Genomic DNA, 16518 nt, shown 5'->3' with positions numbered 1-16518 from the left:
CCTAATTATTTTTTAATCCTTCACTATAACACCAGCAAAATGACAGCTACACGCACAGCATACAAATGGGGATGTGTACAGGAACCAAAGCTGGGGCCTGGGGGGCTCTCCAGCCTGGGGAGTTGCATGTCACCAGTGGGACTCGGCACAGGGGACCTCTGCCTCTCCAGCAGTAGTTCTCTTGTAACTTCTGCTCATCTTCTGGACGGGCAGCAAGCATTAAAGCAAGGTTACAGCCTTGTTATTCAAGAGTATTGCAGCCAGTGATACAAATGGCTTAAACCTAGCTCTTACATGAGTTTGGTTGTCTGTATAAACAACTCACCAAAATCCTTAGTAACCTTAAAATCCTGAGATGATTTCAGTGATCACAAATACCTTTTGTGTGTGTGTGTTTGGCTCAGACTACAGCTTAAGTTCTGCCCTCCTCTGTTGCAAAGACTTGAAACCTAGCTATTTATAATCAACAAAATGTTCAGTGGGAACGAGGGCAAGGAGGCGTTATTTTTGTTGGTCTGTTGCCTTCTCTAAAATCTGTAGTATGACAATTCATGCATTCAAATCACAGAAAGCAGCAGGAATTTTACCAATTTGCTGTCTAATGCACTTAAACCGCCCCACACGTACTAACACAACTGACGCAGCCTAACAGGCCTGGCCCCAGCCAGCTCCTGCAGGCCTGTGGAGATGTGGGTTGGGACCAGGGGCACCACATAGACAGTTCCTGCCCTGTATTTCCCTGTCTTCCATTGGGAAATGGAGGTGAAACAGAAATCACACGTTGCTATGGCCTCAAAGGTGCTGTCTGCCCCTGGCTCCCCCACCAGTAGCCCTGGCTGGTGAGGACATGGAGGAGCTCAGTTGCAGGTTGGTGCTGGCCGCAGCTTTGACATACAAATCTAGGAGCCAGGCTGTGGCCCCTCCACAAGAATAAGCCCCTCCTGGTCATGACAGAGTTTCCCCTAGTTTATATAATGACAGTTCAGGAAAATGAAATTTCATGTAATCTGGGATCTGCTGCCCAAGCCTTCACAGCTTCAGAGAAATCTGCCTTCCCCATGGCTGCACCACCACATGCCAGCCCTGAGGGACACCTGCAACTGAATTTGCACCTCATGGCATAGCAGCAAACCCCACTGCTCCCTTCCACATGTAATCCTAGAGGGATTGTGGACTGAGGTGACAGGGGTTCAGTAGCTGACCCAACATGGCCTACAACCACACTTCCTTTTTTCCCAAGCTATCTTGTGACTTCTACCAAAGAAGCCTCTTTGCTTTTCTTGATAAACCAGAAACTATCGCATACTGTCATAAGTGATGGATATATATGCACACAGACAGCAGGTTCATATCACATATGCGGAACACCCTGGAATCCCAATCACAGAATATCTGGAGTCACAAAGGATCCATGAGGATCATCAAGTCCAACTCATACCTCCACACAGGGCAGCCTAAGTGTTAAACCATATATCTTAGAGCACTGTCTACACGCTTCTTGAAAGGATGGGTCCAATTCCTAAAGCTGACCTCACAAGAACGGCAAAACAAGACCTGTGCTTATCATAATAAGCTTTGTGGCCCTCTCAAACACAAATCACAATTTAAGTGTTAGCTTCTATATTATTATCCCCCAACACTTTCAGACAACAGCTTGAACCACAAGCATCTCACAGCTCTTCCTCCCCAGCTCTGTTCCACATGCAGTTTCCTTTTCTGTCATGAAAATAAACAAGCCAGAGGCAGCTTGTGCTGCCTCCTTTAACGTCCCAATTCCCTGGCCTATGAAAGACTATCTGCATCACAGTGTATTTCTGTCCAAACCCTAGCAGTTAACTCTCCCCCAGGAACTGCATGTTACTGGGGAAAGAAGCACTGCAAAAGCAGACACCCCACTGCAGTCATTCATACACTGGATCACTGATTCTGGGAGACCAACACGATAAATATGGCCCTAGCTGTTTCCTATGTTATCACAGGAATCTTAAAAAAGCACTCTTATAAAACATACTTTAATCGGAAGAACTTTTTAATTTGCAATTTTAAATGTGAGCATGTTATAACTTGTAGCTGAACATTTCTATAAAGATAATTACATATGGCAAGACAGAAAAACTTTTTAAAACATTTTCTCTTGAATGTGTGCCTGAATTCATTTACAACTGTTGCTGCTTTAAACACTTCAGGCAGAATAAGTGGATGGCACTAAACAGCTTAGCTGCAATTATTATGGAATGTCTGAGGTATAATTTCCCCTGCGGTTTTGTTAGGCGTACAAAATTCATAATTCTGATTTGTGGCAGGTACTTATTACCCATCGCAGGTGGAGATATGCAAATATTATTCTAGTAGGGGTGAACAGCCTTTATTTCAGTATTCAGCTATTAACGAGATTTGTGAGTCTGGTACTCCGGGGCCATTTAATTAATTAGATGGTACAGATAAAATATAAATTGTTTTGTAGGCTACACAATTCTACTTCTAGAAGATATAAAATATGGCTAAATGAACTTAGTATGGACTGATTTGTTGTTTCATGTATGGCACAGGGTACAGGCGAATCCTGCTCATTATTTTTGTTCAATAATAATCCTGGACAGAATATTTCTGTCAAGTATTACAGGAAAGAGTTGTTATTTATTTGTCATTACTACTAAGAATATCTATCAGTTAACCTTTTATTTAAAACTGCTGTCATGCATAAAACAAAGAAAAACAGGCATGTTCTTTTATGCAAATCCAATATATGCATGTTTCAGAGTGAACACACATTTTGAAGACATGCAGATTTGGTAGTATATTATTGTCTCAAGGACTGACACTTGTATGTTAAATAAATCATTTCCATGGTGCAGATAAGCCATATTTGCAAAGGGAAAACAGAGAGAGGATCTACAGCATCATTTTAGCATCTAGATCTTAAAATAATTCTATTGATTGGTCAAGTCATGAAATTCCTTTTCCTACGTATGATCCCTTGACAACTCCAGAAGATTTTGGAAAACCATGAACATGGGAATTGGTGGGAAAGGGAGGGGAAGAAAACAAAACAACAGAATAAACACCTTTATTCCTCAAAGTGATAGCAATAGTGGTCACAATAAAAGAATCAACATTTACGAGGAGTTACAGAAAACTACATGTTGAGAAATTCACCCTGCCCTTATATGGAGGAAATAAAATGCAAGATGCATGAGGCTGGAAATTGTTAGCAAACTGTCAGCATTTAAAGGCAGGCATTGACCATTATATTAGATCTAAATTGTGGGTAAAAAAATACACTACACAATTACCGTACTCTAAACATTGAATGAAAACCAGTTACTTTTACTGAAGTAGGAGTATAATCAGCAGTCAGCTTTATTGGTTTATTGAACATATTTTGGGGTCCATTCCAGCTGTCTTTATTAGCTCTAATGCAAATGATTTTTACGGTGCTATTTTGCCAAGCCCTGGTAGCTGTAGTACTGCAAACACACCCCACTGCTTTCTGTCTGCTGGGGATTTACTGACAAATATGATAAAGAGTACATAAAATGAATAACAATATAAAACTAGTGCCATACTGGAAAACAAAAACTAACAGAGGGAAATTATATTGTAAGCATTAAGAGCTATTGTATGGTTTTGTACAATATAACTCAAAAACACACAAGTTCAAAGTTAAATATCTATCAGGAATCACTCTGGTCATTTCTCTGTAGAGGGGGACATGGAGCTGCATCGCAGACAGCACATCACGTGCTATTTTGGTGGGGCACAGCCCCACCTCTGCTGCTTACCTGCATCCCTGGGGATGTACCCAGTGTACAAAAGCATCACCGGCCTCACTTCTCACCCGGCCTCTGCAAAGATCCCCATGGTTGGCAAGAAGAGGAAGAGACTGGTAGAGATGGAAACAGGCTGGTACAGACCAAGCAGGAGAACAGCAGGTGCCTGAGTGATGTCTAAAAGACAAAAGGATGGAATTTAATTCAAAGAAAATGTTTTTGACTTTGGAAGCATCTTGCACATGAGAGGTGCAAACCCGGTCTCCTTGAACATGGCAAGACGTGACCGAGGAATCTGTCTGCGTAAATAATTTTAACTATAATTTTAATTGTAAGACAGAAAGTAGAAACAAGTCAAAGTGAGGAGGAATTGACTGGGACTTGAGGAAAAGGGCCAGTCACTTTGTGGGTGAAAAGAATTGATCACATAAGAAATTCTTTGTGGCTCAATTTTCAGTTAGAAAAGCCAATTGTGTTTTCAGTGAGATTCCCTGAAGCTGAGGAGACTGCAAAACCATGGAGATGTATGGAGAAATGAGCTGTGGGTAACTGAGTCTGACAAAGGGATTTCCAGGGCAGGAGAGCCATGGGTGTTTTGGTCACAGCAACAGATGTGCAACTTTGTGGCTTGTCTGAATTGCCAGCTGCATTTTGCGCACTGAGAAACACAGAAATCTTGGTGCCAGTGTAAGGGACATGTCCTCATGTTGCACTTGTGTCAGCATCCGGGAACACTGCAATATTCAACTCAAAAGCAAGCAGGTAACAGAGGCTGAGCGAGTAGCTTGTATGGACAAACAGAATAGATGTTCAGTGAAAACGCTAGAAAAAAAAATCTCCAAGGAGAAAAATGTATTTGGTTAGACACCTAATAAGATAAATGGCAGCATTATGTATGGAATAGCTGTAACAGAATCTTAAGAAACACCTAAAATGTTCAGACACAGTGAGCCGAAGATACCTGCTTGCTTTTGTCAAAGTGCCAAAGAGCGTCAAAATAACTCCAAGCTCATCTCTCGCAGCTGTGCAGATTAGCAGGACATGGCCTGCATCTGCTCCACATAACAGCAAAATGCTTGTAGGGGGGTGGAAACGAAGTACAAATTTCCAAAGAATAAATACACCAGAATAATATTCTGCATTTAAATGCCTTAAAGTGGATAAATAGTACCCCATGGGTAGAACCTATAAAAGGCCATTCCTAAGGAAGATGAAATCTAGAAAGCAGTTTTAATTAAATCTTTCCAAGGACTTCATAAAAATCGAAGCCCAGCAGCAGCGTTCCATGTAGTACCACGATGACAGCCCTGAGCTACACAGTCCAAAATGGAGGAGGCATGCAAGCACATAGCATTTTTTTCCCAGGTATGCACACAAACACATCATTAGTTCAAAATCAATGCACAAATGAGAGATGTGATCAGAGCATTACATTTACTCACAGTAACACAGAGAGAACTGCAATGAACCTAAGGCAGTTCCTGAGAGGTGGAGGAGAGCAGTGCTGCGGCAGGCAATTGATTCCTCTGAACACAGAGGAAACCGCTGCCTGCTGGTAGGTGATTATTACCAGCATTTTTTCAGAATAATGTAAGCAAGCAACATTTTAGGTAGCACTGTAATACCCACCAGGCATAGTATTTGCAAAGAGATAACAGAGCAAAATGCATATCTGAGGAACCTCTGCAGCGCACAGCTGGCCTCCCCCTGCTACACGCCCACCAGGCAAGCCTGGAACTGCATGCGGAGAGCTGGGCAGATACCCACCTACGTGGGAGTCAGGGTTTTCCTGAACAAATGCTGTCACTTGAGACACCACTGCTGCAATGCATGCCAGGAAGCAGGCTCTGCTCATCCCCTTAGTGACAGGCAAAAGATTAAATTGGTGAAAAAATCCCTTCGCTTGCCTCAAGCAGGATAAGGGAGGGATGGAAGGGGAAATTGTAATATGATAAGAACATCAACACGCTGAAAATTGACAGAAGAAATTCCTTTGTGACCACAGTACTCTGGTACACCAAACCAAGAAAAAGCCAGGCCCAGTAAACTAACCCCAAAACAGACAGGCTGCCGGCTGGGAAGCGTCGCAGTCCCTTGAGACCACGTCCCAGCGGCGAGCAGCACAGCAGGAGGGGGCCAGGACCCGCCGGGTGCTGAGCAGGGCAGAGCCCCTCAGTGGCACAGCCGCTGCGTGCTGCTGTGCCAGGGCGCCCAGGCTGAGCAGCTGTACTTACTGCACATGCAGATGAAAGCGTACCCTGCCAGCCCACGAGCACGGCATTTTTGCACCCCTGTTGTTTACAAGTCCCGGCCACCGTGCGGAGCTGGATAAGGGCTGACTGTCTTTTTGGAGAGCACTAGAAATCACCCTAAAGCTCTGTGCTGTAAGTATAGGTGATGAGCTGAACCAAGAGCAATGGACATGACATGACCCTAGGTGAAAAACCCAATCAAATAAGCAGCCTAAAGCAAACCAGCACCCAGCCCCATCAAACCACCACTCTGTCAGCAATTCCCCCTCTCCCCTGCCTCCTGCTAAAGCAGCAATGCTTGTTCAATATATAGTGCTTTACAGGCTGCATGCTCCCCAGCTCCCAGTGTCTGGCAGAGCTGCAAACAGAACTTTGGCAAGATAAGATCAATTACACACACTATGCAAGCATTCAAAAATTAATGGAACTAATCTGCTGGTTTCACCTGTCAGGAGGTAAATTAATGATCTTTGCAATGAGAGCTCCAAATAGAAGAAACTCGGAAATGCACACTTTCAAATACACCCTCATCTCCCTTTGTCAAACTTAAATCTTAGTCGTATCCAAAGGGCTGCAGGGAGATTTGAGAAACACATGTTCTCCCTCTATGATTTAATCATGGTGCAAGCAAAAGGCAGGTTCTCCAACAAGCCGATGGTTGTGTCGAACATGAAACGGCATCACCCAAACCCCTGGCACAGGCCAGTGCTCATGGGAATACACGCAGGGAGACTGACAGTGTAGGCTATCGAAGCCTTTCCTTAATCTTTAACAAGCAACTGAGGTTGTACAGCCCTCCAGCCAAATCTTCTTGTGCACCTGAAAGACTGGTACAGTTACCAACACATCGCCGGTGTTACTCACCCAAGGGGCAAGCTTGCATTATAAAACCAAACATTGCTTTCCCCAGTCCTGCCCCCCTCTCCCCCCTTTCTCCTGGCAGCTCTATATACTGCTACATAAACACAAGCTCCTATAAAATTGCTACAGGAGCTGATGCTCCGTGAGATAAAAGCCAGGCTGCCCAAGGATCACTTCCCTAAAATGGGCACCTTCCCATGTGCCTGCCTGCTCCCCCTCAAACACAGCAACGAAGCACACCAGGACTTCATCCTTGGCGTTTAACTCAGGATATCTAAGAGAGAACAGAAAACAAACCCACCAACATGTGACATTTTTTCTAACTTCTTCATGGTCTTCTTTGTGAGGGAAAAGGAGAGCAATTCCTCTCGGATAAGACGTTGCTCCGTGACCCTAAACATAGAGCATTACATCAGGTTACGGAAATTGACATGAGAGTCAGAACCTGCTGATATGAGCTAAAAGCCTGATTTTAACTTTTTTATCATTATGATGTCTCTTCCCCTCTATGCACCATGCACACCACCACTAATTTGTTGTATGAATGGAATGGCCTGAATGCTCTTAGCTCAGAAAAGAATTTCTCTGAAGATGCTGAAACTAACAAGTTGAAACAAAATGAAAGGATTATACTTCATTTTCTACTGATTTTGCTCATCTTTTTTTAAGCCTTCAGATTCCAGGTTATACCTAACCTTTTTGCTTCATGCAGCACTGTCTTTACAGTACAGATCAGCAGAAGCCACTCAGCCTCCACCAGGCACACCGTGCCCTTCACAAAGTCCATCACCACAGGAGGAAAGTTCCCAAAACCCTGTGTAAAACCAAGCCTGAGCTGTGTATTTAATACACTATATTTAACTGCACCTCCCAGAAATGATTCTGCTATTCTCTGGAAAGGGGTCAGCTTTCCTTCTCATCCCGTAAGGAGAGCCATGACCCACATACTCAGCCTCCAAGCAGAATTTGAGCACAGGGTGATGAAGAACCTCAGCGTGTAGCTGTGACATGATCTTTTTTTCCAAATGCACTCAAGAGTGAATCCTGCATTTTATCAAAACATTGCACTTTGTAGAATGCAGCACAGTTTCAGGAGAAAAACATGCTTTTGAGAACTTTTCTTAATATTTATTCCCCAACTTTTTATGTATTTGCCTCAGGCCGTTTTCTTGTCTCCAGCTCCGATGGTGAATAATTCCTTTGTCTTTTGCACTGTTCATATCTTGAAGGTACTATTGATTAGGAGCAGGCCCTTTAGGTCTTCCCACATTCTATACATCTCTTGGTATCACTTTCATCAAGTTATTAGCTCTGTTGTTTTCTGTAGAAACTGTTTTCTCCTCCTGCCCTTCCACCTTCTTTCCAAAAGCTGGGAACAGGGGAGAAGGAACTGTTAACGCTCCTCTGCTGACACTGGTATTTCTGCTAGCGCTGAACCTGAACGTCGGCAGTTGTTCATACCTAACTGCTGCTCCAGGCTCGCTTACTCTGCCTTCGACAGCCTCATGGTAAACTGCAATGACTGTTCTAAAAGAACAGTTCTGCTCAGAAGTTCCTTAGTAATGTCAGACTAGTAAGGTTCCTCTTAAAAACAGAAGATAACAAAACCCTCTTTGTTCTAAGAGAATTCATGGTAACACTCATTATTATTCTGCCAGCTCATCCCTTAGCAACAGTCTTGCTGCAGCCCCAGTGGAAAGACTAATACATTTTATTTATATTTATATTTTACATATACAATTCTGGGAGGAATACTAAAGACTAACAATTATTTATTCTTCTCGTTTTGCAACATACAGAGTTCTTCCCATTTAAGCTTTATATAAAGTATTTGTTCTTCTTTAATCTTGACTACTATCTTTCTTGGTCATACCCCTGTTCTCAGTATAATCAAAATCCTTCCCACCTCAATCCCCCCTTTACCCTCTGCCTCTTGCTCCCACAGAGCATTCACTTCTGTGAATGAGATGGAGGCAGATGAAAGATAGGGTTGTTTTCTTCTGTTTTTCTTATTATTTTATCAAAAGCTTATCATTTTCTCCAAGAATTGAAGTGGCACATGGTATTGTCAAAGGCTAAGAGCAGTTTATCACATTTTCACCTCAGCGCATTACAATTCACTTGCATGCAGTCTACTTTTAGCGCATTTTAAATAATACATTCTATTCCCCAAACGATGTCTTGGGTTGACATCAGCATCTCCAACAGACAAATCTACCTCAGTGCCCGTGCTCCGCGCTCTGTGCAACTCTACCAGTAATACCCTGTGCTGCACATCCCATCGCAACCGGAACGCGCTTCACTTCCAGCCTCAGCACGGTGTTTCTCCTGGAGGACCTCCCACAAGCAGTGCTTGGATGGATTCAGCCCTGGAGAAGGTTATTTGCTTTTGGACAGCCACAGCCCTGGCTCCCTGCAGTCAGAGGGTGCGTCACCTTGAGGGTGCAGCTTCTAGGACACAGGGCACCCTGTCACAGGAATCGTGTCTTGCCTCTCCTGGGAGCGAGTCTCTTTTTTGCCTTTGATCTATGTAGGATTTGCCAACAAGTTACCCAGAGGGGAATTAAAAGCAAACAAATTCCAAGGCTATCCGGAAGCCTCGGTTTCCTCCCCCATTTTCTGGCTGCTATCCTCATTCCACAGCTCCTTCAACACACAAACACGTTCAGATTTTGGCTTGTCTGTGCTCATATGTAAAAAGAGGACTGCCTGGCCCCTTGCCCTTTTAACAGCAAAGACTGGTACAAAGAAAAAATGTTTTCTATAAAATAATTATCCCACACGGTGAGGCATAGTTTTTTGTTTTGTTTTAATCACTTTTACCACCCCAAATTGCTACAGTAATGTTGACACGCACCATAAGGTAGCTTTTTGACTGTTATACTGTAAAATAATTTTGTTTCTTTGCACGCAAGTTTGAAGTGGCCTGTCGTGGCTGGAGCTAATACTTGTATGTGGATTAACTGTGCTGCCTTGGGTAGTTACCACATTATACCTAGAATATTCTACCAGAGCTGCTAATGGTGCAGTAACACTTTTGTATAGTTTAAGATAAAATGGGAGTCTTTCATTGTCTTCCCTAGGTTCCAACTGTTAGCACCACTACCTTGAGTTGTTAAATTATTATTAATTGCACCAAGATATCTCAAAGAACATTGCAAAAAGTTATTACAAAAAAAGTCACCATGAAGACATTCTTTTCAGTCTTCACTAGTTCTCCAGAAATAAAACAGCAGTAATAATAATAATAAAAAAATAATCATAAAATCTTGCCTACATCAAAAATATATTTCTTGGTATTTGTCAAGTATTTGTTTGTCTATAGAGATGCAAAGATAGATTTGTTTAGCCTCCATCATTGTTAAAGACATGCTTACCTGCAGCAGAATTAAATCTGTCAGAAATTCGCAGCTGGCACTAACAGCAAGTCTGTAATTGTGTGCAGGGTCAGATGTGTCATTCCAGCATCCCTGAAGCGCTCATTTTGCGTTCTAACATGCTATCCCTTGGAAGATCGACATACACAAGAGAATTTTCTGTTTGTAACCTTGAGGAACAGGAAGACCCTCGTGCTTTCAGTTACACGCATGCTGTCCCAGCAGAAGGCACTATTTTCATATATTTTACTACGGTTTCTGCTTTCTTCATACCAAAATATATTGCAAATGGAGAATGAAGAGGATATTTAAAGGAAATATTTTTCCACAACCAGACTCACAAATCGAACTATGCCAGGGAACCATGTAAAACCAGAGGACGAAACAGAGCCAGTGGCTGCCCTGTGGCCAGGGTCCGCACCTCACAAGGCGATGGCCCCCATGAATGCCCATCCCCATGCAGTGCCAGGGCAGCTGCTGCCCACCTAGTGCCAGTCTGCTGGGACATTATCATGACCCTGTTATCATCTTCAGGTAGATTATTTACTCTTTGCTCATCTTAAAACAGAACTGACAAGCTTGTAGCAATATCCTTCAGTCCCAGAATTACTGGCGGTCAGTAAGAGATGCTGGATAAGCTGTAAAGCCTGTGTTATTCTCCTACGCCCTGCAAACGTGATTTTTGGTGAGTTCATCATAGCTCGCTGCCCAGGTATGGAGAAGCTTTAGCTATCAAACAGTTCCCTCCTCCCCGTCGTTTGAACAAGGGGCTGCTACGTTTCGATTGCTGATGCTATAAGTATGGCTTTGGTCAATCATCTACACTGAAGGCACAAAGGAAAAATCCACCTCAACCAAACACCCAGCAGGAATTTGTTCAGTTGGTATTTTTAGTAGAAAGCAGCAATTTGTTTGATCACCCTGCCACAAAAAACATGGTTACATCATACTCCGACTTTCTTACACAGAGGTAGCAGGTTCTTGTTAAAGCTTCCTGAAAGGGAAACGGCTCCATGCACGGCATTGTGTCCTGCTGCCTTCTGAACAGCCTTCAGGAGCTCAAGTGTCATCCTCTGTTGGCAAGAACCGCTAATGAGCCTGTGAAACATTTAGAGATGAGGTCCTATAATTTTGTCCAATGTTTTAGGCTTCTTAAGGCTTTTGTTCTTGCCATTCAGATTAAAAAACACAGTAGTAGTAACATCACTTTAGCTTCCACTGAGGCTTTTGCAGTACACATACACATGCAAACCAGAGTAAGACATTTGTGTACAGCCCATCTATCTAGCATATAGCAGCTTGATACACGTTTTCCATTAGTCTTTGGCAAATTAACCTTAACAAGTTCAAAACTTGTTTTCGAGGAATTTTAAGAAAAATCAAGCAACCCAATCACACATCTGTAAAGAATAATTCGGTGCTAAATGGAAGATTTCACAGCTTATCCATACGAGATAGTAGCAGAAGAGAAATAACTACAGAGAAGGGCAAGCCTCTGCCGAGGAAAGCTCTCTTTGTGCTACCATTAGAGACCTCAGACAAGTTCAGTCAGATGTCAGCAGTGGAGGGTTTGCCTTTAGACACCTCATACCTGGAAATCCAGGTTTTCCGAGCTGCACCACTGAAGAGAAGTAGAAAACGCTAAATACATACACGCAATTATGCAGAAAGGTTTCCTATAGTGCCGTTTGCATAGTAAATCCCTATGTGAAGGAACCCCTTCCCATCACTTGCTGACCAAATAACGAAGACAATCCTTTTGTGTCTGACTGGGGGCTGCTGGCAGCGGGCAGGAGAGCAGCTGGGTCAAGGCAGTGGCATGCGGAGAGGTGCCACGGGCTGCCCAGGGCTGGGAGTGCCTGCTGCAGGGCTCCCTCCGACAGAACCCGAACGAGGTGTGTATAAATCCTTCGTACAGAAAGGCAGGCAGATGACAGGTAGGCTGATTTCGTGCACGACTCGGGTTAGCACCAGTAATTTTAGCAGAGAGGTTTTATTGCATGTAAAGATTATTGTTTCTATCTGGTTGTAGGAACATCCATACAGAAGCAGGTCAAAAGCAGTAAGAGCACAGCTTGATTTATTACGGAAGATTTTATGACATTTTTATTTGTGGGGTGGGGTTTTGTTTTTGTGTGTGTGTGTGTGTTTTTTTTGGTGTTGTTTGTTTTTTGTTTTTTGTTTTTTTTACTCCTAAAGCATAACTTTTTGGTGTGACAACTGCAAGCCAAATATTATCTATAAAACAAAAGGGGGACTATTTTGGCTAACAGTCTCTTACTCTCTTTTTGAATGTCAGCACATGTCTCATTGGCAGATTCCAGAAATTCAAGAGCAACCAGATGGTTGCGTAACAGCAATGCCCAAAATACACTCCGCAACTTAAGGCATCATAACAGAAGACAACGAGTGGGTGGCTCAAAGATGCGAACAACATCTACTCACAGTTGTCAGTTTGCTAGGTGGGCATTCAAGAATATCACCTGGAAGAGAGCAGAGCACAGCCCACCCTGGCACGGCAACCCTGCACATAGCAGCATCCTGCAGATACTGCTCAAGATGTGTATAAAAACAGTGCTATATTTTACAAGAGCTGATTTTAAAATTTATGTAATAGAAATGAATAGAAAATGCCGAGAATAATTTGATTGCAGCATTTCCTTTGGGAATGTTTTATCTCCACATACAATACTCATTTGGTTTTGAAACTTCAGCATAGGGTTTTTCTTTATTCTTAATTAGGCACTTTACATATCACCTCTTCTAAACCTACATCCAATTTCTTTTATGGTTAAGATTTTTTTTCCTTATTCAGTAGCTTTCCCACTTAAAAACGGCATTGCAAGAAGTGTTCCCAGTTACAGGTGTGCAATTCAGTCATCAGGGATATGTAGATAACAAATTATCCACAGTTTCAGATTTTCCCCCATCTAGTTTGTAGCTACCGTAAGAAAAACCTTGCCTGACAATAGTATTTTTATGAAATCTTAGCTCCTGTCCACAGAACAGCACTGGTTTAGGAGATGTGCTATAAGCGAGTGTTTATATTCTGAATTTTTGAGAAAAGAAAGTGTTATCCCCATAAGATAACAGGAAACTTTCTTTGGGAGATGGCAGCAGTACAAGTTACAGTCAGGTGTCACAGCTTTTACATAAAAATAAGGAGTTTTTAATATATAATTAAAATAAATAAAGCACAAGCAGCAGGGTGCTGAATGCTGTGAATGCTGAGCGAGGAAGACCTTGGTACTTGTGTCTATTAGCAGCACAGCATCACCTCCACAGCCGTGCAAAGGTGAGGAGCAGGAGTGTGCACTTACACATGTTGGGCGTGCAAACAGCAGGGCCATGAGTGCAGGGAGGAGGTCGTGGTCCTCGCATCACAGAGCATCCTGCTCTTCGGAGGATCACCCCTTTGTGGCTGTCTGAGGCTAGCCAGAAAGGCGGCTGTGCTTCCAGCTCATCACCAGGGCTAACAGCCTTCTCAGGGGAGCTTCTGACAGCACGAGGGCTGGTACAACAGTGCTGGACGGTTTAGCAGTGCTGGAAAACTGAAATTGCCAAATTACAGTTTAATTTTTCCTCCATATTTCATTACTAAGATACTAACAGTATCAACGGGATTAATTTGATGATGGGGATTAAAAGAGGTCTTAACACCTTTTAATGAGATCAATCATATTCTTAAAAAATATATGAAACTATCAGGAGGGAGTCAGGGGAACAATTGGAGAATAGGTTTAACATAAGTGCAAAATTTGGTGCCTGTAAAACATCGCTGGCAGAGTATTTTAATTCACTTGAATCCCCACATAGTACAGTCTGGAAGTCCATTAAGGAGAAAACTACAGTATTCCAGTTTCAAAATGAAAAGGCATCACGGTAATTAATGTCCCTGCTCCGGTGTCTGAGGGGATGGCGCTCGGTCAGGCAGCATTTCCAAGAAAACGGGAGGCTGACAGCCACAGCAGCGGCAAGCTCAGCAAAGGAGAGCCCTGGTAAATGGCAGGTACCTGCTAAACCCCTAATACAGGCCCCACGCCGCTGTGCAGCAGAGAGTGGTTTTGGCCAGCTTCGCTAGAAACTGCCCTGTTATCAGCTGGTTATCTGAAACACTGCCCCCAGCAAGCACCGTGAGGGATCAGATGCAAATTAATGTGTACTCTGTGCCATGCAGGAGGCGGTAAGGATAAACATCATATGAAGAATAACACACAAATCCTGAAGTACCAAAACTATGAAATCCAGGATCAACAACTAAGGAAGAGGGGAAAAAATAATAGGGAAACTTTTTATAAATCACAAATTAATCATAAAACAGAAGTTATTCAACTTCTTTCTATATTTGGTCACATAAGCTCTTCCTACAAAAACCCATCCCACAATAGAAGAAATCTGAATAAAAAGCAAGCAAATTATTCTATTACTGCAGCTACTAATCAAAAAATTATATTAATTTTAAAAATAAAAAATAATAATAAAATAAAAAGGTAATTGTATTCCCAAGACATTTTTGTGCTCCAGCGCAGTAATTTTTACTTTCTCAGCGCAGGATGAGGTTTAGTGTCCCTGTTTGCATGAACACGCCGGCTCAAAATTTCAGATGTTGATTCAAAGTTCAAGTGAGCCTCCTGTTCCCTGGCTGTTCCTTTTCCTAGCATGATAATGTTCACAGCTTATTGTTTCCCAAATTCACAGACTCTCCCTTCTACTCTCAGGAAGCTCAGAGCACTCTGTAGTTTCGATAACAGGTTGTCCTGCCCCCCTTTCTCCCTCTACAAATGCATGAGCAGAATTATGTGTACAGCCTTATTTTATTTTTTTAAACTGCTATGTCAAGTTTATTTTTTTCACATCAGCTCAGTCGGACTGCAGATTTAGAAGAACTGGCATTCTGAGCAGGAGGCGACACTGCAGGTGACAGCATAGCCCGCTTGCTGAGCACACACCCACGTGTCCTACAGGTAGCACAGCCCGGTGCACCAACGCCTCCCGGACACTGCCCCAGTGCCCTGCCACCGCTGCAGCGAGCCACCAGCTATGAGAGGCCAGGTTGCCATTAACAATGGCCATGGGAGAGGCTGCGGCCACTGCTCTCGGCACTTGCAATGGGAGCACGCACAAGGAAGCTGCGCAGGGGCACTGCAGAGCATCCATGAGCAAGTCCTTCCTGCTGGCTGTCACAGCACCAGAAGTGCCTGCGGTGCTCAAGGAGCAATCACGCTCCCGCAGGCAGTCCCGTTCCTCCCTTTCTGCACCACGACCAAACGCCCTTGCAGGCAGAGGAGTGGACACTGACCCCTGCGAGTACAGGGCGGGGAGATGTTGCTGCGGGGTCCTAGCTCTCCTGCAGCACTTCCCCAGGTCTCTCCTCCTCCTTGCAGCTGATTCAAATTGTACTCCTTTAGGTGGCCTCCTCCTACCACCCAAAACCCACTCTCTGCTTGCCAGCCCAAGCTTCTTTTCCCTACAGCCACCTCACATTCCCCATCCCAGCTGCAACTGTACCTCTCTTTTTTGCCCTACATCAGTTTAATGCCATCATATTGCCTTCTAACTTTCTTGGGTGTCACCTTCTTACTGATTAGCACTGCTCCAGCCTGATCAAGGCAAACAGGATTATTCAAGATAATTAACATTTCTATAGGGCACTGACAATTACACACAGATTTGAAACCCGGAATACAAAAGAGCGGCACCAATTACAATTCTAGGAGGATTTTCATTCATTACTATGTTTACTTGCAAACATGAAATTAGTGATGCCTAGATTAAGATTAGAAACAACATGAGCTGCTGTCACAAAAAAAATAAAAAAATAAAATCCTTTCAAGTATATTTCAAGCACAATGCATGCGATATCTCAAAATATAAAAGATGGTCGTATCACAGAGAATCTAATGGAGAACATTTTTTTCTTAACAGTGGAAGTACAGCTACATAGAACAGAAAAAATGGCTTGTTGGTCTAATTGAGTTTTTTTTTTTTTTTTACTAACAATATACTTTAAAAAAAGAAGAGGCAAGATAATCTGTAAAACGTTATAATGTTTAAACTGAACTTCAAATCCACCTCAATTCTCATGCTAGTAGCAAAGTTCAGCTGTATAATTCAGAATATTTTTTAACCCCTCCTCAAGAGATGCCGAGGAAAGGCTGGTAAGCAGAGTTTGTCTTGTCTCACAAAATTGTATTTGAATAGTAAAATTGAACTTAATTGTTGGAATTCAATTTAAAAGATAATTTTGCTATATGCCAG

At 42.9% G+C, this 16518-nt stretch overlaps 1 protein-coding gene across 1 annotated transcript in view; it reads right to left on the bottom strand.

Moving 5' to 3' along the window:
- The window catches only part of LOC118170933, a 183764-nt gene that overhangs the window by 44187 nt on the left and 123059 nt on the right, over positions 1 to 16518 (bottom strand). The window contains exon 6 of the mRNA XM_035333564.1: positions 11225 to 11358. Within this exon, the coding sequence (XP_035189455.1) occupies positions 11225 to 11358 (134 nt within the window). The remainder of the gene's footprint in view (positions 1 to 11224; positions 11359 to 16518) is intronic.

Source organism: Oxyura jamaicensis, chromosome 8 (assembly GCF_011077185.1).
Source record: "Oxyura jamaicensis isolate SHBP4307 breed ruddy duck chromosome 8, BPBGC_Ojam_1.0, whole genome shotgun sequence".
NCBI lineage: Eukaryota > Metazoa > Chordata > Aves > Anseriformes > Anatidae > Oxyura > Oxyura jamaicensis.
Note: the sequence above shows the minus strand (reverse complement) of the source record. Positions and strands in the feature narration are given on the sequence as shown.